Source organism: Castor canadensis, chromosome 18 (assembly GCF_047511655.1).
Source record: "Castor canadensis chromosome 18, mCasCan1.hap1v2, whole genome shotgun sequence".
NCBI classification, from domain to species: Eukaryota; Metazoa; Chordata; class Mammalia; order Rodentia; family Castoridae; genus Castor; species Castor canadensis.
Genome location: NC_133403.1, coordinates 12,097,229 through 12,123,212, shown reverse-complemented (window position 1 = coordinate 12,123,212; position 25,984 = coordinate 12,097,229). Strand labels below are relative to the sequence as shown.

At 43.9% G+C, this 25,984-nt stretch overlaps 1 protein-coding gene across 1 annotated transcript; it reads left to right on the top strand.

Annotated features, from left to right (window-relative positions):
• Positions 1-13,554: 13,554 nt before the first annotated feature.
• Positions 13,555-17,615, top strand: LOC109684465 (melanoma antigen preferentially expressed in tumors-like). The gene is made up of 3 exons (XM_020160867.2): positions 13,555-13,847; positions 14,336-14,941; positions 16,779-17,615. The coding sequence occupies exons 1-3, from the start codon at positions 13,555-13,557 to the stop codon at positions 17,344-17,346; spliced, it is 1,467 nt and encodes a 488-aa protein (XP_020016456.1). The 3' UTR covers positions 17,347-17,615.
• Positions 17,616-25,984: the final 8,369 nt, after the last annotated feature.

Sequence of the window (25,984 nt, the reverse complement as noted above, 5' to 3'; positions counted from 1 at the left end):
ACTTGAAGGTAATATGTATTAAACCTAAAAACATCTTACATTTCATGAGAGTTGCAATCTATAGGTGAAATAGTGGTGCTGTTACACTGAAAGAGGCACAGCATAAGGAGACGGCTCACAGGTCTCCTGTGAAGGGGGGATGTAGCCAAGCCAAAACTTTCACCTGCAACACCTGCCATTTGCAACACTACAGAGGGAACAATTATAATGTTGCCCTGTGGGGGGAATTTGTGGATATTTCCTCTAAAACTGTTCACGAGGGAAGATGCTAGAAGTACGTTCACACACGACAGGGTTTTGTCATTTTAAAGCAGAAAACCAAAGCAAAATTAATAATTTATTCTGATACACTCTAGAGTTTAGAATGCCATGTAAAATAGATGGTCCTTAAAAGGTTATGGAAATGATTAGGGAGGGAAGTCCAATGAGGTTCTGCCTTCTCTGTTACAGAACAGTGTGAAGAGGCTACATTTCAATTCTAAGTGTGCACCTTCTCAGATTCATTTCAGGAAGAAAACTGGGTTCCTTCACCATCCTGTGACGAACTATCCTTGTGGCCTGCTCCTGATCCTTGCTCAAAGGTCCCTGGGGATCCAGATGCTGTTGGTTTTGAACCTGCATCTGCACAATCATTGACCATTCAGGGTTCAGGACTCTGGACTGTGGTCACACCTGTAATGCTAGTCCTCCAAACATGAAGGTGTCCTCTGTAAAAAAGACCAACTCACTGCCTGTCAACATATGTATCCTGTGGAGTTTCCTGAACAAGTGTCCTGATCAAACATTAAAGGCTACAATATAAAGATAGAAATCATGTAACTAAAGCCTAATTTTGGAATAGAGAAAAGAATACAGGGACTGTCTATCATTAAGGAGGAAATCTTAACTTTGGGAAAGAAGTACCCTGTTTCACCCCAGAGTTAGTGATTGAGGTGAGGAGTTCACAACGGACATGTGCTCAAGGTCATGCATGCTTAACCCTCTCACTTCTCACTACAATGGAGCTACTGTAGTGAGCCCAGTATAAATATTCTGCCATGCATCCATGAGCGTGCACCTGGAACCAGTTGCAAATAGTGAGGAGCGAAGCACAAAGGTGCAGCTACTAATCCTGAAGGACCAGAACAAGAGGATCTAGTTCTAGTAACTCTGCAGGCACAAACTAAAACTTTGTCCCGTGGTTCAAGTGTGTGCCCGTGAGAGTCTGCTCCACCATACTTGCTTTGTCCTAGGCCAATACCCAAAATTCAACACAAAACTTCTTGCATACAATTGCATAGGAGAGTGTTAATAATAACAGCCAAAGGCTTTGCGAATTGCCAGTGGCACAGTAAGGAGTAAAAGTGTTGTAGAAATGATCATCTTAAATTAACAGAGCAAGAAACAAAGCACACTCATATCGCACAAGCACAGCGAGATGATCCCACTAAATATGCAAAGAACAACACAGATCCCACACATTTCCCTTTTTGATTCCTTTCTGCCTTCCTCAGCCCCCTAAACAGAAGGACTAACCTAATTGCTTGTGGGACCCTCTCCCGCTGGATCCTACCTGGGATTCTGTTATCTACCTGAAATTTTATCATGATCACTACTAATCCTTTCCCACTCCAGGTCCTCTGTGGTGTGTACATGTGGAGGAAAGCGAAAAGCAAGGATCACCCATTCATACCTAAACCAGGCGAAGTCACACTGGCTCACACAGCATCAACCTTGACTTTCCTCTGGCTCACAGACTTTCTCTAGAGTCACAAAGGCCATAGTTCAACAGGAGCACAATACTTTTCTTTCATTGAACCTCCAATCTCCTTCACTGCAACAACCCAGAATAGGGGTTCTCTAGACTAAAACCAGAAAACTACTGCCTCACTAAGAGAATGATTTCAGAATACACACCTCTCACCCATGTCTCATGAGACAACCGCAATTATAGAAAACACTGTGGATAAGATCATGCTGCATACTTTCTAAGGGTTGATTTTCTCCTGAAGTCTCACTGTTCCCTAGACAGGGAACAGTGGCTCAGTCAATGATCACATACTGTCCAACCCAAAACAAAGCGGCTACAGTGGACACCAGTGAAAAGGCGGGAGGCTTTTCCTGCAGAGTTTACCTCTCAAGTGCATTTAAGTTTTCCAATACACAAACCTTAACTTAAGGAGGAAAACTGGTGCTGAGGGAAGTGCTTCTCCTGTAGAGTGTTTTTAATGGATGTGGTAACGTATATATCCTGGAGAGTCAGAGTCAGGTATCAGTTGGAAGAAGATTTTCACTCATCTGCACCCTCCTATGGAAATTATGTCTTTCAAAGTTTGACACACACAACCAGATTTTCATACTTAAACTTGATTAAAATACAGTTAGACTCTACTTCAATAAATTCCAGAAACTGTACTTTTTCTACCAGAAAATCTAAGAGGAAACAGAGTAACTGTCAGTACATTGGTAATTGTGGATATGAATCACTCAGGGAGATTTTTCAGTGTGGACCTGAGGCTGGAGTGCATGGATGTGGGAGGTGAACAACCATGGACTTTGCAGCTTCTGGACCATCCCTCTTGGCTGGAGGAAAGCTGGGAAAGGAGAGAAGTAGGAGAGACACAGAGACTTGGCCTTGCTGCTAGGAAATCAGGAACAGCACAGGGTACTCATTATGAAATGGCCTTCAATGCACACTGATTCAATGCAAGATTCCCCTCATTCCTCCCACATGTGTGGGAACTCATTAAACTGATTTTGTCTTCTTAATGTTCCCAAGACCATTTCAGCATAAAAGCATCCAGTCATACTGATACTGTTTTCTGTCATGCCATAGAAATGTTTTCAATTGATTAGAAATTATTATTTATCCAAGAATTTTTGTCAGGAAAATATAAAATATAAAATCTACAATATTAAAATACAACTATTTTGTAACAGCCATTTCTACGTTGTTTATTCTTCTCACACAATTGTGTGTGCACACATCCTGTTGTCTCTGTGGTCAGAAGAGCAAGAAACTTGCATGCCAATCTCTATAGATCTGACCTCATTCCCAGAGGTCAAGCACACAGAGCCTTCTGAACCTACTCCAGTGAACCAAAGAGCCCTGACTAACAACACTCTGTCCAGTTACAGTTTAAATTCATTTTCTTCAGAAAGGAGGAGACATTCAAAAAAGATATTAAGAGGTAGACAAATGCTTAGTGATGAAGGGCTGCTTTTCTGTCCTTCTTAATGAAGTTTAACTCTGATTTCTATGCACTCAGACATAAATATGATTATTTGGTGGAACTGGGTTTCCAAAACAGGTCCTCATGTTTAGAAGGCAAGCACTTTACCAATTTAAGCTACACTCCCAGTCCTTTACCTTTAGTTATTTTTCAAAGAGTGTTCCCAGTTTTTTTTTTTTTTTGACCTCCATCAGGTTTTTTTATGCCTCCAGTAGAGCTTTGATTACTGACATGTGTCTCCATGTCAGCTTTTGAATTTGGAATGGTATATTACTAAATTTTTTGCCTATGATGGCTTTGGAACACATTTCTCCCAATCCACACCTCCCAAGTAACTGGGATTATAAGCATGAGCAATCATGTCCAGTCCTACAAAACAAGTTTAAGTCTTCACAGATTTTACTTTGTATCATGTACTTTAACTATGTCTGATTTCATCACCTGTCAAATTAGAGTCTATATCCTTTGTGTTTTCACAAAAGCTAGGAAACAATAATTAACTAAAATATTTATTACTGAAAATAATTACTGCTAGCATCATAAAATTCCTGCTTCCTGCAAAGCGGTCTTGGTGACTTTGTTTCCCTCACCATTTCCCACAACCACCACACTGCCTGCTTCTCTTAGCCACCAGGGTCACCACAGCCTGGGCTTGAGAGTTTGGGGGGCAAGGGGGTCACTTGAATGACAGAGACTTAGCCCCAGAGCTCTCTACCCCTTGCAGAAATACAGTTTGTGGAGGTTGAGAAGACCCCAGGACAGAACAAGGAAACTAAATTCAAAAGACCCAAAGAGATCCTGAGCCCAAACTTGGATGACCTTGAATGTGGCCTCCCCTTTGCTGATATTCCCTCCCCCATCTCTTCACCAAGGAGGATCTTCCACAGATCTCCAGAATCCTGACTCCACCTTCCCCAGGCCCAAAGAGAGTGGGCAGAAGCAAGTGCCCAAAACTGACCAGGCCTTTCAAACCATTCCAGGCCCCCATTTCCCAGGTGGCCGCAGATGGAGAAAACACCCCCCCAGTGGTGAAGGCAGGCAGTGCAGTTTGGCTCTGCTCCCCAGTCAGGACTTTTCATCACATAAAAAAGAAGAAACCCAGGACAAGCAGAAGCTGAACTAACTGGGTAGGGGTCTAGGGTAGAGGTAAAGCCAGTGGGTAGAGCTAAGGTAGGAATAGGTGGTCCCGTGACAAAGCGCTGGAAAACACAACCCAAGGCAAGGAGTCAGGAAAACCCTAGAGGAAGGGCAGGTGAACCGAATCCAGACGGAGATTTTTTCAGTTCAGGGTTGTACAAATAGGTCGAGAGAGGAGGGAGTACGGGACCCCCCCCAACACACACCCCAAGAGCAGTGTAGCGGTTCTCCCGGAAGAAGAAGGAAGGAGGGCAGCTAGCACCATAGCTCAGGGGATCTGGGGTGCCATGGAGTAAGAGTTCACACCCTGGCCCCAGGAAGGAGCCCCCTCCATTCCTGCTCCCCCTCCTCCCACCTCATCCCCTGGCCCCACCCTTCAACCCCCACCTAGTCCTGTGTCCCCACCCTCTCCTACTTGCAGTTCACAGCCTGTCCCCTCCCACCCGGCATCCCCACCTGTCCACTCCCGCCTCCACCCACTCAGGCCTCCTCCCGCCTTCCTCCCCCCCCCCCACCGTCTTCCTCTCCCCCCGCCTTCCCTCCCACCCCCCCCCCCCGCTTTCCTCCCCTCCGCCCCCCGCCTTCCTTCCCCCCCCGCCTTACTCCCCTCCCCCCACCTTCCTTCCCCCCCCCGCCTTCCTCCCCTCCCCCCTCCCGCCTTCCTCCCCTCCCCCCCCGCCTTCCTCCCCTCCCCCCGCCTTCCTCCCCTCCCCCCCCCCCCCCCCCCGCTTTCCTCCCCTCCCCCTGCCTTCCTCTCCTCCCCCCCTCCCGCCTTCCTCCCCTCCCCCCCCTCCCGCCTTCCTCCCCAGGCTGCCTGGCAGGATGGTCCACAGGGCTGCGCATCCCCGGCCCCTCCTCTCCTCAACTCCTTCTTCCCACCCCACCCCTCCCACGCACAGCCAGCGTTCAGAACTTTCTAGACTCTCCGCAGGCCCCTACTGGATCTCGCGAGATTTCTCCCGAGAAGGAAAGGAAAGCCGGGATTGGTGGACCTGGCGTCTTCGAGCGCCAGGAAACTTGCTGAGTCACCGTGAGGTTCTCTTCATCTGGCCGCCCCGCCTGCTCCAGCACGTGGTGAGGTGCGTGGTGTGGAAGGAAAGGTAAGTTCAAACTCTGTTTCCTCCCCTTTTTCTCATGGGGTGACCCTGGCCTTCTCCTGGTCCCCACCCGTCCGGGGAGGGGGGTCCCCGTCATCCATCCGAAAGTGAGTTATCAATATAGGGCCGAAGCGCTTAGGTGGCAATGTGAGAACCCAAGTCCGCCCCGCCATGTCGAGGAATTTGAGACTTGGCCTGCGCCTGGCCGCACTTTTGCTGCCTGGGGTCGGGGGTCGGGGGGCGTTGAAATGGGGCGGCCCCTGGGGATGTGGAGAGGTGCAGGCAACTCAGCTGTGGGGGGGAGGGGGGAAGAGGGGGAGGGGGACACGGAGGGGGGAGGGGTGTGGGAAGGGGAGGGGGAGGGGTGGGGTGGGGGGAAGAGGGTGGGGATGTGGAGAGGTGCAGGCAACTCAGCTGTGGGGGGGGAGGGGGGAAGAGGGGGAGGGGGACACGGAGGGGGGAGGGGTGTGGGAAGGGAGAGGGGGAGGGGGAAGAGGGTGGGGATGTGGAGAGGTGCAGGCAACTCAGCTGTGGGGGGGGAGGGGGGAAGAGGGGGAGGGGGACGCGGAGGGGGAGGGGTGTGGGAAGGGAGAGGGGGAGGGGGAAGAGGGTGGGGATGTGGAGAGGTGCAGGCAACTCAGCTGTGGGGGGGAGGGGGGAAGAGGGGGAGGGGGACGCGGAGGGGGAGGGGTGTGGGAAGGGAGAGGGGGAGGGGGAAGAGGGTGGGGATGTGGAGAGGTGCAGGCAACTCAGCTGTGCGCAGAGGGGGGGAGGGGGGTGGGAGGAAGGGGGAGGGGGGAGAGGGAGGGAGAGGGGGAGGGGGATGGGGGGAGGGACGCAGGGTCAGGGTCAGGGTTCTTGAGGAAAAGTCACTTGTGACCCGCACGGGGTCTCTCACCGAGATCGTCCTCAGTTTTGAGAGTTGGAGATAGAAACTAAGAAAAAGGAAAAAATGAAAAAAGATAGGGAGATGAAGCAGACTCCTGAGCTTGGTACGGTGATGCACACCTTAGTACTGGGGAGGGTGAGAGAGAAAGGATCGCGGGTTCAAGGCCAGCCTGGGCTACATAGAGATCCTTTCTCAAAAAATAAATAAATAAAACCACAACAACAAAATAACCCAAAACAACCAAAAAGAGGAGAGTCCCCGTTGACAGGGCAGGATGGAGTCCTGCAGTGTGTTTCCTCAGCACTTCTCCCAGGGCTGTTGCTTCGTTAAGGATATGTTAAAACAGTCTCCTTGTTTTTGGAGCATTCTGGTTACTGCTCTGACTTGTGTGGAAGCTGGTGACTGACAGGATAGGACATCTGGAGAACGAAGTGTTGGAAGATTTGCCAGTCTGTGTTGGGCCAGCGTGTAGAGAAGACATCTTGGTAAGATGGCCCTCTGATCTGTTTCTAGTACCTGGAGAAGCCCTGTTGCCCTGGTCCTTCTCACTGAGAAGCTACAAGGGATTCTCCATCCTGATGCCCTTCCTAGGGAAGGCAGAAACAGGAACAGCCTTTATTTTCTCAAATCATTTCCCACATTGCCAATGGGTCCTGCTGCTGTTTTGTAAGAAGCAACCATGGTGTGTTAGGGACCCTGTTCTCAAATAATGGTCACATTCACAGCGTCAGGGTATTTAGACACCAAAGAGTGGACTTTTATTGTGGTCTACACACACAGGGTGGTCAATTCTGGAAAACTGGACTAATGTGTTACTAACTTTTGGGGTATATGTCAGCTACTCCCACATTTCCAGTGATGTAGTTCTTGGCCTTGGAAGTTCAGACTAGGCTGTCATTTTTTCTGCAAGCTGTGGAGGATTATGGGTCAGCAAGACTCTGCTGTAAATCTCAAGTAGTTCCATTAAGATCAGCAGTCCAGGATGTAATTCCTTATCAACATACAAGCTATCAGTCTCAGCTATCAGGTTTCCTGACTCCCTGCCTAATTCTTACATCAAACAAGAGACTTTAGGATTTTTTTATTGTTGGTGGTTTATTTTATTTTTTTATAGTAGTAGGAATTGAACTCAGGGCCTGGTGCTTGCTTAGTGTGTGATATACCACTTAAGCCAGTGACCCCAATCTCTTTGCTTTTAGTTTGTTTTTCAAATAGGGTCTGAACATTTGTCCTAGCCAGCCTTGTACCATGATCCTGCTATCTCCACCTGCTGAGTAGCTGGAATTAAAGACAGGCACCACCATACCTGGCTTTGTTTTATTTGTTTAAACCACAGAATGTGAATCATTTATTAAAAATTTTTCCACATAATTTCATACAAAAAAAGGTTCACCTATAAGTTAAGTTCACTACATGCACTAAATTCACTCATTGGTGCACAAATAAAGGAGTGTTTTGGATTTTTCATATTTAAAATTAGTGTCTACCTATAAACACTATAATTTTTGTGATGTATCAGAACCTACTTTGAGAAATACAAATTTGTTCTCCTTTAACTTTAGCAACTTAAATCAGTTTTTTCCCTAAAAACCACTATTCTGTATGTGTTCTAGAAAATACTTGTTTGATTTACCAGAGAAGTTCCCAAGCCTAACAGTATATGATAGCAAAAGTGTCAGTGGTTCATGAATATACAAAACAGCCTACACATTGAGGACTAAAGAAAAATCACTCCCCAGGCTAATAAAATTAGTTTTCAGAGCAGTAAAACAAAGGACATTGTACTTTAGTTGCTTGGTCAAAATTAATACAAATGCAGATTCACTTTGTTTTGACACACAGATTTAAATTAAACAATCACATTGCAGTGTTTATACTACCAACCTTTGCAGTTGTTTGGGATTGGAGGAGGGAGGATTGCTTTTGTTTTTTATGAATAGTAAATAACAGAAACAGGAAAGCAAAATCCCAGCACCAAATAGCCAGTTTAATACCTGCACAAGCACTTCACAAAAAACTATGGTGGATCTTTAGGAAAAAAGCATAAGCCTCCTGGCTTCAAGTGCATAGTGCTTCCTACAAAGCAAGGATTATGGCCAGTAATCTTCCATGTCTTTTCCTAATTAGGAAATAAAATGAATGATTTACAACCTTGAAGCTCCTTGGTAGCCTGTACCTAAGAAGAAACTTACCTTTTTATAGAACCATATAGTGAAACAAAGTTATAAGTAGATTTTATTATGGGTAGAGGTCATAAATGACTCTTCCATGGGCCTATATAGAGGCACATCTGTAGGCTCTAGACCCTCTGCTCTGTGTCCAGTCCCGTCTCCACACCCCCACCCCCTCACTCCCCACCCCCAAAGAGTTTCACAGTCAAGACCATTAGAACTGCTCAAACATCTTCAGGCAGTTAGGCTGGAAGCAGTACAGGTGATACCTAAATATTGTTTGATCATTGCATCTTCTGGGAAACAAAGTATAAGAAAAATCTTTTTAATTGGTCTGTCTTGGTATCAGGAACTCTTCATTTTTATTAAAATGTTTGCATTTTATGAAAGTAATCGAAAGTAGATGTTTCCTCAAACTTGATAAACAGCATAGAAAGTAACAGAGTAAGATCTAAAAAGATTCTGCAAAAATCATTAACAGTCTTAATTTATAACTTCAGAAATAATATGTAAACAAAATTTCCTTAGTGTCAACTATGTGATATCACAAGGATTCAGACCACAATTTCAGAGATAGTAATGAAAGGAAAATGTGATTAAATACTTATATACTACTTACTAAATCAAATTGGCCAATCTGTCATGGGGCCGCAGGGGGTTTTTTATGTTAAAACACTTGCTATCTGTACCCATAAGCATTTACTACTTTGTACTTTTTGTACTCGGCCTTATATACTTGCTAGGCAGGTGCTGTACCACTTGAGCCATGCCCCCAGCTCTTTTTGCTTTAGTCATTTTTCAAATAGGTTCTCACTTTTATGCCAACCTGGACCACTATTCTATTCGTAGCTGGGATGACAGATGCACCTCACCACACCCAGCTTTTATTGGTTGAGATGAGGGTCTTAAGAACTTTTTTGTCAGCCTTGACTCAAACCAAGATCTTTCTGATCGTTGCTTCTTCTGGAGTAGATAGGTTTACAGGCTTAAGCCATCGTGCCTGGGCTTTGTACATGTTTAATGCTTTATGCTTTTTAAATAACAGCCTTTGAGAAGGGAAAAAAAATGCCTGTCTTTCTTTGTTGAAAGTAACACCATCATTTAAATGATATTTTTGAGCTCATAAAATAGGCTTAAATGTATATAATTCAAGACCTGATGCTCTCCCTCTATGCCAAGTTTTTCTCCTAACGTATTTATATAGTAGCCAATCCCTTGGGAAAATAAATGTCTTATGTTTAGATACTTAGCCAGTAAAAACAAAGAACTCGCTCCAGGTGTGGTGGCACATCTTGTAATCCCATCACTAAAGAGGCCAAGGCAAGAGGACCACCAGTTTAAAGTCTCAAAACAAAAACTTTTATCAGTCAAAATTCTTGCATTTAGCCCAGCAAGGATGGCTCATGCCTCTAATCCTAACTAGAGGCAGAGATCAGGAAGATCGTGGTTTAAAGACAGCCCAGGCAAATAGTGTGAGAGACTATCTTGAAAAAACCCTTCACAAAAAAATGGGAGGGGGCTGGTGGAGTGGTTCAAGGTGCAGACCCTGAGTTCAATCCCCAGCACAGCCAAAAAAAATTTTTGTTACTGACTCTGAAACTGGAGTATTAGGTCCCAGGTCTAAACTCCTAGGACTTCAAATGTCAGATCCCACCACTTTGCCCCTATACGTCAAAATAAAGAGACATTATTGAAGGGTAGAGAAAGGAGATTTATTTTGTGACGGGCATGCCATGGTAAGAAAACACTTCAGTTCATGTTCAGCCAAATCTGATGTACAAACATGAAGAATTATTGAATGGTCCTTGTTATAGGTGTGTGTCAGAAATATCTTTAAGATATTGGGGTGTCACAAGAGAACACAACTCAGAAGTCAAGAGGTAAGGCAAATTTTACTTCTGCAAAAGGGTACTCACCAAAGAGTCTGAGAAGCAAACACACCAAAGTCTGCTAGGGTTTTATCTCTAACACAATGTTGCCCCTTCCCTGGATTAGGCAGGTTTCAGGTTTACAGTCTATGGGATTGGCTGATTGTAAAAGGGGCCAGATTGGGAGGGGGCTTTAGGGACAAATTTAAAAGTTCAGGGAAGCAATACCTGTTTTTGGTTATCAGTTCTGGAACCAGGGCATCTAGCAGAATTTTGTCTAGCTGAGGTTAACAACCCTTTGTTCTTGTTAGAAACTTACCAGGTTAAGCAGAGTCCATGAAGTGAGCATATGGGAAGCAGGTTAGTAAGGCAGTTATTACTGATTAAACCTTTGACAGAAAAGACCCAACCTAAGCTGATTCTTACAGTGTGTTTCCAGTGAATCATTATCTCAGTCCTTGTTTTAAAAGGGGTTCAGAGAAGTTATTTGTGTTATCACTGATCAGGGATAAACAAGTCAGTTGCTGCCAAGTAGGTGGTCTGTCCTGTTTGTCTCTTCTGTTTCTTAGGGGTAGTTTTTGTCCTTTGTCATGAAGATGTTATTGATCAGTCCTGTTACAATCAGTGGTTTAAAGTGACTGCAGAGAGCAAAGACATACAAAATAGAGGCAGGGATACCAAGCTTTTCTGCTTTTAGTTAATTCATGGGCCCAACTAAGGAGTCAGTGTTTTTTAGCAAAAGTGGTTTTTAAGCACCTGTTAAAATTCCTCCCCTTAAGTTTTGAAAATTCCTCAATCTTGAGAGAATTAGGGTATTGGCCAATCTGGCCTGGTAGGTTTCTTGACCAGTGATGTATTAATTAGTATTTGAGGAAGGGACAGATAACTGAAGTATAAGAACCTGTTGTGTAAGCCTAAAACTGGAAACACCATTGTAAAACAGAACACAAGAAGAAAAGTCAGAAGATAATCCAGTTAAATAAATGTATAGAGGATCCTCTTTTAAATAACTCCATGAGCATTAACTACTAAAGAGAGATATTTGAAACCAGTAGAAATAGTTATTTCTGTTTCTACTTAAATAGAAGGCCTGGCCAAAAATGAGTTTTCTTTCTATCAGAGGTGTGTTAGGTGGCCATGCTTATGAACCTTTCCTTCAAAATGGACATGTGATTTGCTGTGTAGGAAATGTAAATTGTAAATGACAGTGTGATACTTAAGGATATTTAGTTCATCATCTGTACCCCTGCCCCCATTTGTGATGACACCATGCTCTTCATAAAACATGTTAGATAAATTCTTTGTGGCTCCAAATCCCTCCCACAATTAAACTTTCAGTTGATTTTCTATTTCTTTCCCTTTAGTAAATGGTCATGGGTTTCAATCAGGAGAAAGTAAAAAAAAAAAAAAAAAAAAAAAACTCATACCCAGATTCACTGGGTGGAGCTCCAGTAATGGAATTTGATTTTTCTCCTCCATTGGAAGCTTGTTAGGTGCAAAGGAGAGGCGTGCCCAGAGAGGCCTATAACAGTTTCTGGGGATCCAGGGGAGGGATCCAGAAACCTGGAGCATTGCTGGAAATTGAACCTAGGGTCTTGCAAGGCAAACACTGTACCACTCAAGCTATGATCCTAATCCCTGGGGTTTGAACTCAGTACTCTGCACTTGCTAGGCAGGTACTTTATTGCTTGAGCTATGCCTCCAGCCCGTTTTACCCTGGTTATTTTTGAGATAGGGTCTCACTTTTTGCTGAGGCTGACCTGGACTATGACCCTCCTATCTTATACTTTCCACTATAACTGGGATGGCAGGCATGAACCACCATACTCAGCTACTGGTAGAGAGGAGGGTCTCACAAAACTTTTGTCAGGGCTGGCCTCAAACTGCAGTCCTCCTGATCTCAGCCTCCTAGTAGTTAGGATTACAGGTGTGAGCTATTGATACCAAGCCTTACTCTATTAGACAGGGTCTTGCTGGTACCTTTGCCTGGTTTGGCCTCAAACTTATGATCTTCCTGCCTGCTTTTCCAAAGTGTTGAGATTACAGGCATGTACCACCACACCTGGTTATAATTTCTTAAATGATTAATTTTTTTTTCTTTTGGAAAGACACCTGATTTGTTAAAATTTTACTTTTTACTGATATTTTATGTATTCAGTGTGTGACCAGTAGTTATAATTTGTAGCATTTATGGCTTTGACATATAACTTGTTAAGCTTTTTTTCCAAGTAAAAGCTTAAAAATACATCATAAAATATTTTTAGCAGTGAAGTCTTTTTTATTTTCTTTTTCTTTTTTCCGTATTTACTTTCCTTCTGTTTTTTATTGGAGTGAAGGCTTTTTTGTTTGTTTGTTTGCAGTATTGGGGTTTGAACTCAGGAATCATGAGGCATTCCACCAGCCCTTTTTTTTTTTATCATGATGGGTTTTTTCGAGATAGGGTCTTGTGAACTATTTGCCCAGGACTGGCTTTTGAGTCCTCCTGATCTCTGCCTCTTGAGTAGCTAGGATTATAGACATGAGCCACTGGGACCTGGCTAGTGAAGGCTTATTAAAAGATCCCTAGGGTACAGCATGGTTACTATAGTTAATAGCAGTGTGTACCTCAAAATTGATAAGAGTAGATTTTTAAGTGTTGTCATCACAAGTTAATGATAAGCCTATGAGGTGATGCATATTAATATGAGTTTTGTGTTTATATTTGGGTCCCATTCCCAAGATATCTTATTATGAATAAGCAAATACTGCAACATCCAGAAACATTTGGAATCCCACTTTTGGTACCAAGTATTTCAAATGATTATACTCTTAAACTTATCCCCCAAAAAGGCCAAGTCAGCTTCAATATCCTTTGTACTCACTTCCCCAAGGGGGCTAGAATTAAATGGAGCTGTGAGTGGATATGCATGAGTCCATTGGTCATCTTGCTGCCTCCTCTGTATTAGGCCAGATGCTCATCCTGGTGCTTACAGAGATACGGCTGTGGTTTTGCTGCCATTAAGTACAGAACAGATTTTGTATAAACCATGTACTCCTCAGCTGTTGTCAGAGCAGTGACCTAGGTCCTGAGTTGGTCCCTTGAAGGGTGGGAAAAGATAAAGTTGTTCATGCTTAACCTGAGAAAGATGCCTTGTTGCCTGCATGTTTCCTCAGGATTTCTTTTGGAGCAGATTCATCAGGATGAGCCTGTGTGACCCACCAAGACTGCTGGAGCTGGCTGGACAGAGCCTGCTGAAGAACGAGGCCTTGGCCATCGCTGCTCTCGAGGAGCTGCCCGTGGAGCTCTTCCCGCCTCTGTTCACAGCGGCCTGTGCTGGAAAACACAGCAAGGCCCTAAAGGCAATGGTGCAGGCCTGGCCTTTCGCCTGCCTCCCTCTGGGGGCCCTGATGAAGGAATGGCAGCCTCATCAGGAGATCTTTCAAGCTGCACTCAGTGGGTTTGATGCACTACTTGCTCTAGATGTTCGCCCAAGGTGAGGGTGACCCAGAAGCCTGGGAGGCCCTAGGAGTCTGAGCAAGACATGGCTAGGGTCAGGAGCATGGAGAGCAGCAGGGTCTTTGGGTAGTGACAGTGAAGAAGCCATTGCTGGGGTGTCTCTGGAAATGGCCCACCAGACAGATAGTGAAGGAATGTGTATCCACTCATTCCTAGTGGCAGTTAAAGGTACGAGAAGTAGAGGCTGGGAATATGGATTGGTGGTAGAGTACTTGCCTAGCACTTGCAAGACCCTAGATTTAATCCCAGTGCCACAAAGTTGGGGGTGGGAGCATGGGTACTAGCAAGGACCTCAGGGGAAAGAGATCCTTCTAAGAGAAGGATCAGAGGAAAAGCAGGATTCCAGTAAGGAAGAGGGCAGCTGATGTGTGGGGTTTGGAGAACAAGTTCAAGTCAGACATTTGCTCTTCACCTGCATTCTGAGACTCCTCCTCTTATTTTGAGTTAATTACTTCTTTTGCACAGGAGGTGGAAACTGCAAGTACTAGATTTACGTAAGAATGCTCATCAGGACTTCTGGAGCATATGGTCTGGAACCAGGGCTGGTCTGTGCTCATCAATGGAAACTGAGGCCAGCCAATTCACAAAGAAGCAAAAAGTAGATGGTTCCAAGATGTTGGCAAAAGAGCCCTTGGCTCCCATGAAGGTGCTGATAGACCTGTGCCTCAAGAAAGGCAGCCATGATGAATTGCTTACCTCCCTCATTGGGAAGGTCAAGCAGAAGGAAGGTTTACTACACCTATGCTGCAAGAAGCTAAGGATTTTATCAATACCCTTGCAAAATATTAATATGATACTGGAAATGTTGCAGCTGAACTCTGTTCAGGATTTAGAAGTGAACTGTACCTGGAAACTGTCCATCCTGGAAAACTTTGCTCCTTACCTGGGCCGGATGGGTAATCTGCGTAGGCTCCTCCTATCCCACACCCACACATCTCCTGACACTTCCCTGGAGAAGGAGAAGCAATGTGTCAGGCAGTTCAGCTCTCAGTTCCTTAATCTACATCATCTTCAGGAGCTACATTTGGACTCTATCTCCTTCCTTGAAGGCCGCCTACACCACATGCTAAGGTGAGGGATGGTGAGATTGTTCTGTGGATATGAGAAAGCCTCTTTATTTCAGGAACAATAATTGGCATCTGGTCTGTGCCAACCACAAACAATGCAAGAGTGAGTAAGTCCCTAGAAGTCCACACATTGTCTCGTTCCCAAATATGGTATCATTTAACTATCCAAAAAAAAGTTGGAGGTTGTCTTAGTTCATTTTCTGTTGCTAATAATACAGTAGCACAGACTGGGTAAGTTATAAAGAGATGAGATTATTTATTTTGGCCTACAGTTCTGGTCCAAGGCCAAGAGTCTGCATCCAGTGATAGCCTTCCTTCTGGGCACGTCCCAAAGCAGAACAGGGTGTTATAGCAAGAGACCTACATGGGTTGTGGTGGTGCAAGTCCATAATCTCAGCATTAGGGAGACTGAGGTAAAGGCAGGAGGCTCTTGACTTTGAGGCCAGCCTGAAATACACAGTGAGACCATATGTCAAAACAAAAAGAAAGGGAGAAATCTAGGCAAACCAAATTTTAGTGGACCCATTCTTGAGACAGCCCATTGAATCATTGATTGCATGATTGGATTAATCCATTCCTGGACACACAGCTCTGATTATCTCTTAAAGGTCCCACCTGATCCTACCTCTTAAGATATCATAATAGACATTAAATTTCAACCTGAATTTTGGGAGGGATGGACCATATTCAGAGTTACAGACTATAGTAGATGCTGTTGACAGTGACTCCTTGAAAAGAGACTATTTAATGAGGGATTTGGGTTTGGGGAGGTTGGCTTTGGCAGTTCTTCCTTAGGAACTGAGTCTAAGTTGAGATGACTAAAAATAACTAGGTGAAGAGGGCATTGAAGGGAAAACCCATTAGATAGTGAGCTTTGGACTTAACCAGCTTTCTCAGCCTGAGCCTCTCACTTCAAACTTAATTCATATTTCCTGTCCAGATAGGGCTGTTTTGAACTCCAAGTCAGTGAATATGTGGGAAATGCCTGATTCTGGAGATGAGAAGTAGCAGGAGTGAGGAATTTTAAACATACCTCTGCAGCTTGGCAGCCCCCTTAGGATGCTGCTGACATTGCCCAAGTTTGTCCTTCATAAATGTTTCCCAGAAGTCTCATAGGGAACAGAGACACAGATGACTAGGGCCCATGCAGTGGCTGGAATAAGCCTAAGTTGAAAATCTTTTCTTCTTAAATTAATTTCTCCTGTTTTTTTGTTAATTTGAAAGCATTTTCATTTGTGTTTCTGAAATTAAAATTTACTGATGCACTGATGCCCTTCCTTGCTTCAGACATGGGCTCAGGTTTTTGTTTTGTTTTGTTTTCTTGTGGTATTGGGGTTTGAACTCAGGGCCTACACCTTGAGCCACTCCACCAGCCCCTTTTTTGTGATGGTTTTTTTCAAGATAGGGTCTTGTGAACTGTTTGCCCCGGCTGGCTTTGAACCTCGATCCTTCTAATCTGTTACCTCTTGAGTAGCTAGGATTACAGGCGTGAGCCACCACCAGTGCCTGGCTTGACCCAGGCTCTTTTCTGAGCATATCCTATTGTCGTCTTCTTTTGTGCTCATAACACATAAGAGATGTGTGTTTTACTCTGCTCAGCAGATAAGCAAAGGAAACATTTGAGATTTCATTTCACTTGAACCCAGTCATACAGTAAAATAGGAAGTAGAGATAGGACTACTATCTCTAACAATGTAAGGATGCCCTTTCCATAGTGGCATCTTGGAGGTGGATCATCAGGAAAGCTTTGGGTTTTTGGCTCTTCCCCCCTTGAGGCATGGGTCCTCCTACTACTATTCACCACCACCATTCCCTAGTACTAACTGTCTGTCTCTGCCCAGGTGCTTGATGAGCCCCTTGAAGACCCTCTCAATCACCAACTGCCTGCTTTTGGAATCAGACCTGATGCATCTATCCCAGTGCCCCAACATCGGTCAACTAATAAACCTGGATCTAAGTGGGGTCAGCCTGAATAATGTAAGTCCTGAGCCTCTCCAAGTTCTACTGGAGAAAACTTCTGCCACCCTCCAGGACCTGAGCGTAGATGAGTGTGGGATCACGGACCCCCACCTCACTGCCATTCTGCCTGCCCTGAGCCACTGCTCCCAGCTCATTATGTTCAGCTTCTGTGGGAACCCCATCTCCATGGCTGTGCTGGAGAACCTCCTGCACCATACCATTGGGCTGATCAAGCTAAGCCGTGTGCTGTATCCTGCCCCACTGGAGAGTTATGAAGATGTTGGAGGTACTCTCCACCTGGAGAGGCTTGCCTACCTGCATGCCAGGCTGATGCAAATGCTACACAAATTGGGGCGGCACAACATGGTCTGGCTTAGTACCAACCCCTGTCCTCACTGTGGTGACAGGACCTTCTATGATCCAGAGTCTATCCTGTGCCAGGATGTGTGATTCCTGCCAACACACATCATCAGCTTTATTCTGGGCATGTGGACACTGAAGCTTAGAATGTAAATGTACCTAGAAAGAACACAGAAGCCAAGACTAAGCAGGACAAGAAAAAAGGTGATCAGGGGTGGGGGACAGATGTTGACTTGGGGAGTTGTTGGGATCTTTGAGGAGATGCATCTTACAGAAATAGAAATATGAATCTGAATTTCTAGAAGGGACTTAGGCTTGGAAGTTACATGTGGGAATTGTCCCTGCATGGATGACTGTAAAGAAATGGCCAGAAATAAAAGTAACCTTAATGTAAACCTATACTGTGATACATGAACCTGTTCTGTAGTTTAGTCCACAGGAATGTCATTCTTGAAGGCACTGTGCACTCAAGAGGTTTACACAGTGTAAGCTGGATGAGGTTCAGCCTCAAGATCTCATGGCACCATTTATCATTCACGCCGTAGTCTCTAGGACTTCTTTTGCTTCCTTGCTTATTTCTGTGGCTGGTCAGTGGGTCAGGGCACACAAGTTGCATTCTCAGGGCATGATGCTAAGTACCAATAGCAGGAGCACCTCAAGAAGTGTTCTTTAGAGGGGCTGGAACAGCTAACCCAAATGAGACCTTTACTCATTTCCCTGTTCTCTGATAGATGCATCGACTGGGTCCCTGGCCTTTTGCTGTGTAGTGCTTCAGTGTGCACAGGTCATCCCCTAGCACTGTAACAGAGCAGGTGGAAACTATTACTTTTTCTTTCTTCCCAGTCTTCCCTAATTCTTTCCCTAATCTTTTCACAAGGTATTCTAAATTTTAAAAACAAGGGCTTTGTTAACTGCCCCTCCACCCCTGCTCATATGTATGTATTTGCAGAAAAGCACTGGCTTTTGTCTGAAAAGAAAATACAGATGCTGGCTCCAGGAAGTCAATCCAAAATCCAGATCAAATTTGAGAAGAAGAGGGAGGAACCTGTGTTCTGAAAAGACCCCAGCCAACACTGGGATTTCCTGCCCAGTTTCACTGTAACCTCCTTGTGTTCCTTGAAAGCTCTTTGCACCTGTAGGCTCCCGGAAGATGGAGATTTGAGACAGAAAAATCTACTTTATTTTCCTGAGGGTTGGCCTTGAATAAATCTTAATTCCTTCTATTAATGTCTGTCTCCCAGATTTTCGGTAATGATCAGTAGAAACCTTAGATTCTGGTAACAGTATTGGAAGGAGCTGTTCAGCCTACAGATGAGCTGGAGCCTCTGCTCTTCCTTGGACCTCACCAACCCATGCATGCCATCCTGCCAGGTACAGCCCCTTCCTGAATTTAGCTAGAGGCCAGCTAAAGACTTTGAAATTGGGCTGGGGATGTAGCTCAGTGAAGGAGCGCTTGCTTAGCATACTTAGATCATATTTAACATTTCCGCATTTTCTTAGATAAAAAATATTACATCCTGCAGGGCAAGTTGTTCTAGCCTGTAGTCCTAGCAACTTGGGAGGCAGAGATCTGGAGATTGGAAAGGTGGCCCAGCACAGGCAAAAATTTCAAGAAATTTCATCTCGGCCAATAACAGCTTGATGTGGTCACACATACCTGGCATCCCAGGTATGTGGGGATCATCATTAGGGTTGTGGTCTAGGCCAACTCAGGTTATTTTAAAAATAACCAAAGCAGAGGGAAGAGGGAGGGGATAGGGGGAAGGACCTAAACAATGTATGCACATATGAATATGTGAATAAAGAAGAAAAAAACCAAAGCATCAAGGACTAGGGGAGCATGAGGGATAGAGGTAGAGTCCCTATCAAGCAAGCATGAGGCCCTGAGTTCAACTGCCCACTACCACCAAATAATTCTCTGAGCATGTCCTGTTGTCATTTTCTTCTGAGCTCAACAGCATCTAAGTGGTGTATGTTTTCCCATATTATAAAAAATGTATATAGAGAACATCCTTAAGTGGTCCTACTAATGAGAGAATCACTTCTTGCCATATGACCATTTTCCTTTGTTAAGGAGGTAGTAAACCACCTCAGAACCAGTGAGATGCCTTGGATTTGGGGTCCTAATAGTAGACAGGCCTGTGCCAGGTCCTAGGGAGCTCTTAGGTGGTAGAAGCAGATGAATGTGAAACTTGGGAGTTGAGAATAAGACAATTTATCCAAAAGTGAAGGAAATGTCAGGCTATGGTCACCAAGCAGATTACTGAACTGCTCAGAGAACAGTAAGGCTGCTTGTGTGCCAGCCACTGCTTCTCCCATGCTACTGTGTCCTGCCCTGGACTGCCCCATCTTGTAATACAGCCTCCCAGAGAAGCACCTGAGCCAAAGGTCACAAACCAAGACCTGGGGATAGGACTCCCTTTGCACTTTGCCCTGAGTATGAGCAAGTCCAATCTTACTAGTTCTTTGGAGGCTCCTCACTTGGTGCTACTCACTGACATTCATGCTGTGTCATTGGTGAATGGCCTGTTGACACCAAACTGGATTGTTCCCCGAGTTTGTGTCCTGGCGCAGCTGATTGAAGGCACTGGACAAGCAGTTAAGAGTTAAAGCAAGTTTATGCCACAGACCAGGAGTTGACAGGAGATCAAGCATAGAGTTTATTGAAAAGATAGGAGAGCACTCTGACGGGTGGGAATTAAAGAGCTAAATCAAAGGATGGCTGAAGTTCATGAGATTAAATAGGGACCTGACTTTGGGCACCACTCTACTTGTTGCCCACTCTCCTTTGAAGCTGTAGCTACAATTGGCTGTTTGATTAACTTGCTGAACCTGACCATCCGCCTGCCACCACCCCATTCCTATCAGGATAGGAGATTCCAAGAGGGTCTCTTTACTTCCTGCTGTCCTTGAAACTTATCACCTACATTTTATAACTACCTCCCATTATTCTGGTGAGACCCTTTTATCTTGGGGAAGTTTGCTATGTTACTCTCCTTTTAGGCGTCTATATCTCATCCTTTTAGATGTCTTCCTTTAGGAACAGTTTATCTTGTTTTCCTTATCTAGGAAGAGAAACTACTTTGCCTCAGCCCCTGTGTGCAAAGCTGGTTTCTCAGTTTCCCTAAATGTTTTGCTTTTAAGTATGCCTTCCTATCTCCTTTATCTAAAACTTCTGACATTTGTCCCTTTACATCCCCAGGGTTATTTCTGCCATTTGTTCCTAGAGACATTTCTGCCATTTTTATTTCCCCTCACACTGGTCCCCTTACACTATCTTGCCACACACAGCAGTTAGGCCCTTCTCCATTTTCTTCCCATAGCAGTTATTCTTTCTTTTGTTGATCCCTTCCAGCCACCTACCCTATGCCTCATTAAAAAGAAATGGGTGTTGGGTTCCAGTGGCTCAGTCTTGTAATCCTAGCTATTTGAGAGCCTGAGATCAGGAGGATTACATTCAAGACTAGCCCAGGCAAGTAGTTTGTGAGACGCCCCCCCCATCTCCAAATAAATGAGCAAAAGGGACCTGAGGTACAGCTCAAGCAGTAGAATGCCTGCTTTGTAAGTGTGAAACCTGAGTTCAAACCCCAGTCCCACAAAAAAGAGGGGGGGGCCATCAGCTTGTGGAGCACACTTTAACATTTGTGAGAGGAAAAAAATGCAGAGATAGGATGTCCCTGAAAAGTAAAATTAGGAAAAGATCTCTCTTACTTTCGTGAGATAAACCTTGTTCCAGCATCCTTTGACACAGACCAAGTTACAGGAATAGTCCTCAGGATGGGAAGACAGCACCTTTGGATTTGAGAAAATTGAGCCAAATGAGCAGGTTATCCAGCGAAGAAGAGCAAGGGCAGGACATCATCACTCCAGTTCTTAGTTCTTCAGCTGAGAAATAGAGGTTGTGATATGCACAGTTGGGACTAATGTATGTAAAGCATGCACCAGAGTGCCCAGACATGGATGGTCAAACGCAGGATAACAATTATTACTGAAACCAGAGTTTTAGGCCCCAGGGCCAAACTCCTGGAATTTCATGTCAGGTCCAGCCATTTGCCCTATACTCCAAATAGACAGTAATGGTGAAGGGCACAGAAAGGAGATTCATTACATCGCCCACATGCCACTGAGGGAGGCAAAGTAAGCACTTCACATCTTTCTGGGTGTAGACATGAGCCTTAGGTTTAAACAGGAATAATTGGGGCAAGGGAAGAAAGGTAAGCGTAGTTAAATAGTCCTGGTCCAAGTGTAGCCTCGTTATCTCAGTTCTGGTTCTTCAAGGGTGGTGGAAGATTTCACTTCAGGGGAGCAATCTGGTTCTCATGAGGTGATATTCCTGCTCCAGGGTGCAGCCTCATCATTATAGTGTAATTGCGCTTGTGGGGCTGGGGGGGGGGGCGGGTGGTGCTGGTCTATCCTGCAAGGGTCTGCTATTCCTTAGGGGGTAGTTTCAGTCCTTTGTCATAAAGATGTTGTCAGTTCTGTCTTTCCTGGAACTCAAGCTGATTGCAAAATGACTGCAAAGGGAATGGCTTAGAGCAAAAACACAGAGAAAATGGAAGTAGGAACGCAGTCTTTCTCCTGCAGAAAGACTGCCCAGGAGTCAGTACTTTTCACAAAAGCAGTTTAAGTACTTGTTACATTATTAGCTAGCTGGGTAAAGGAAGTCAAAGGAAAAAACAAGATGGCCATTCTTTCTGAAATAACAAAATTCCACGGATTGGATTGTTTATAAATAATATCAGTTTATTTCCCAAAGTTCTGAAGGCTGAGATGTTCAAGATTCTGGAGCTGGCATATTTGGGGTCTTACGAGGGCTGACTTTCTGCTTCCAAAATGCCATCTTGTTGCTTCATCCTCTGGAGAAAACATGTAGTGGAAGGGCAGAAGGGATGAAAGAGACCAGGGCGTTCTCTTCCACCTCATTTTTAAAAACACTAATCCCATTCATAACTCCCCCGAAAACTCCACTTCTTAACACTATACATACGTATGTTCTATACTTAGCAGTTTTGGAAGGTCACATTCATTTAAACTATAGCACTACAAGTTGCTTCTAAAACAGGATGCTCTTTGTTTCCTTGGGCGTAGTTACTTTAGAGGGTTGAAGAGGAGGCATTGGTGAGGAATAACAGTGCTTGAATAGAAGTATCATTTGTTGGCAATAGCAGTGGATATTAACACAGAGCAAAGGATGTCCCAACTGAGAACACCCATAAACCTTCCCGGATTGACGTTGGTGGTTGAGAACCAAGTACCAAAAGCCATCGAAGTGTGGAATGCTATGACTTTAAAGAACAGTGGAACCATGTGATAGATTTGCTTTCCAGTAGGTGCAGGGCAGTGATGAGGTCTACATGGCTGGGCTTGTTTCAGCTCTTGGTGGTTTTAGGACTCATTAAGAGTTTGCACTATGGGGCTGGTGGGGTAGCTCAAGTGGTAGAGCACTTGCCTAGTAAGTATGAAGCCCTGAGTTCAAGCCCCAGTACCACCAAAAAAAAGAAAAAGAAAAAATCTACAGAGCAGCTAGGGATGTAACTCAGTAGTTGAGTGTGTGCCTGACATGCACGAGGCCCTGGGTTTGAGCCCCAGTACCATTAAAAAATATATATATATGTGTATATATATATATATATATATATATATATATATATATAGCACAGAACCATAGTAACAAAGACACACAGCATGGTATTGACATAAAAACAGACCAACAGAATAGAATTGACATAAAAATGAACAATGGAATAGAATATGTGAACCCAGAAATAAATCCACACAACCAGTTCTAGATAAAAGTGCCAAAAACACAGTGAAGAAAGCTGCTTCAACAAATGGTGCAGGATATCCACATATATAAGAATGCAACTAGATCACTGTCTTTCACCCTGTATAAAAAAACAACTAAGGCCCCTGGCATAGTGGTACATGCCTATAATCTCAGCTACTCAGGAGGTGATCAGAAGGATCTTGGTTCAAGGCCAACCAGGAAAAAAAGTTAGCAAGACCCAATCTCAGTCAACAAGCCAGACATTGTGGGAAACACCTGAGCATAGGTAAAAGTTTTGTGGTCTGAGGCCAGTCCTGGGCAAAAACTCATGAACATAATCAAGAAAGAACTAAAAGCAAAATGGGTTGGGAGCATGGCTCAAGACTGCCTGCCTAGCAGCACAAAGCCCTGAGTTCAAACCCCAGTATCACCAAAAAAGAAAGAAAAAGAATTTTAAAATCAACTCAAAATAGATCGAAGACTTTAATGCAAGACCTGAAACTTTGAACCTACTAGAGGTAAACAGGGGAAACACATCAAGATATAGGCACAAGCAGTATTTTTCTGGTTAGGGCTCCAGTATTTCAGGATATAAAAGCAAGAGATTGACAAATAGGATGACATCAAATTAAAAAGTTTCTACACAGCAAAAAAAGTCAACAGAGGGAAGAAACAACCTACAGAATAAGAGAAAATATTTGCTGTTTATTCATCTAACAAAAGATTAACAATCAGAATACATAAAAAAACTCAAAAAAATTAAGAAAGTACAAATAATCCAATCAATAAATGGGCAAGGGCTGGGTATGTGGCTTAGTGGTGGAGCACTTGCCTAACATGCACAAGGTCCTGGGTTCAAAACCAAGCACTGCAAAAGGTCTTAACAGACACTTCTCAAAAGAACTACAAATGACTAATAAATACATGGAAAAAATGTGCAACATCTTTGGCTATCAAGAGAAAAGCAAATTAAAATGACACAGATTCCATCTAGGGCTGTGGGCTTGGCTTAAATGGTAGAGCACTTGCTAAGCAAGCACAAGATCCTGCATTCAAACCCCAGTACCTTAAATGTCTGTCTCACCCCAGTCAGAATGGCCATTATAAAAAAAAAAAAAAAAAAAAAAAAAGCCAGGTGCCAATGGCTCACACCTGTAATCCTAGCTACTGAGGAGGCAGAGATCAGGAGGATTGTGGTTTGAAACCAGTTCTAGGTAAATAGTTCAAGAGACTGTATCCCAAAAGTACCCAACATAAAAAGGAATGTCAGAGTGGTTCAAGCAGTAAGAGTGCCTACCTAGCAAGTGTAAGGCCCTGAGTTCAAACTCAAGTACCACAAAAAAAAAAAAAAAAGAAAATAGAAGAACTATTAAGGAAGAGTACTAAACAGAACAGGGAAGAGAAAAAAGAGGGCAGTATGGAGGGTGGATAGAATTAAAGTACAATACATTCATGTATGGAAATGTCACCTTGAAACCATGATTTGCACAACTAATGAGTTAATTACTATAATAATTTTTATTTTTAATTTTTTTTACTATGATAATTTTTAAAACAACATTAAGTAGAACATGGAAAATCAAATTTCCTTTCTTTTTTTTTTTTTTTGCTACCACTTGAGCCAGTCCATCAATCTTTTTGCATTTGGTTATTTTTATCCCCTGGCAGGCCTGGACTTTGATCCTATTTGTGCTTCCCTGCATAGCTGGGATGACAGACATGTACCACCATGCTTAGCCATTAGTTGAGATGGGGTCTTGTGAACTTTTTTTTGCCTGGTCTGTCCTCAAACTGCTATTCTCCCTATGTCAGCCTCCCAAGTAGCTAGGATTACAGGATTGAGCCATGGTGCCTAATCAAGTCTCAAGTGTTCTACAAGTAAAAATTACAGTGTTTGAGATGAATACACTGAATGGGATTAATGAAGGATTAGACATTGTAGAGGAAAAGATTATCAAAAAGGAAGTCAGCAATGGAAACCCTCCAAAATGATTTTTTAAACCACTGAAAAAGGAAAACAAGCAGAATACCAGTGAACTGTGGGAGAACTTCAAGAAACTCAACAGGACCAGTCACCGGTGGCTCACGCCTGTAATCTTAGCTACTCAGGAGCCAGAGATCAGGAGGATCAGGGTTCAAAGCCAGCCCAGGCAAAAGTTGGCAAGATCCCACCTCAACTAATAAACTTGTCTTAGTGGTTCATGCCTATCATCTCAGCTACATGGGAAGCATGGATAGGAGCATAGTGATTTGGGGTGGCCCAGGCAAAATGTGAGACTCTATCTGAAAAATAAAGAAAAAAGAGTTGGGAATGTGGCTCAAGTGGTATAGCACCTGGCTGACAAGTGCAAGACTCTGTGTTCAAACCCCAGTAAGAGAGAGAGGAGAAGAAAAGAAAAGGAAGGAAGCAAAGAAGGAAGAAAGGAAGGAAGGAAGAAAGATCAATAATATGTATATTTAGGGTACCTGAGGAAGAGGAGAGGGATAGAGGGTGTATTAGTTTGAGCTGCTGTAATAAAATACCATAGACTAGATGGCTTATACAACAAAAATTTATTTTCTCATAGTTCTGGAGGCTAGAAGTCCCAAGATCAAGGTTGCAGGTGATTCAGTTTCTGGTAAAGGGTTTCTTCCCAGCTTTCAAACAACTGCCTTCTCACTATGTTTTCACATGGCCTTTCCTAGTTCTCCAATATCACTTCTTATGAGGACACTAACTCCATGAGACTAGGGTCCCACCCTTATGACCACATTTAAGCTTGTTTACCTTCTAAAGATTCTCTATTGAGATACAGCCACACTAGGTGTTAGGGCTTCAACATAAAAATTTGGGAAGGACATGTTCAATCTATAAGAGAGAGGGCATCTTCGTCTGTTTTCTATTGCTATAAATGAACATTACAGGTAATTTATAAAGAAGTTTATTTCTTATAGTTTGAGCTTTTTTTTTTGTGGTATTGG

Bases quoted from the DNA above. Each gene is read 5' to 3' on its own strand.
- LOC109684465 (XM_020160867.2), top strand. From the start codon at position 13,555: ATGAGCCTGTGTGACCCACCAAGACTGCTGGAGCTGGCTGGACAGAGC. The intron at 13,848-14,335 runs GTGAGGGTGACC...TCTTTTGCACAG, and splicing joins GCTCTAGATGTTCGCCCAAG to GAGGTGGAAACTGCAAGTAC. The intron at 14,942-16,778 runs GTGAGGGATGGT...GTCTCTGCCCAG, and splicing joins CGCCTACACCACATGCTAAG to GTGCTTGATGAGCCCCTTGA.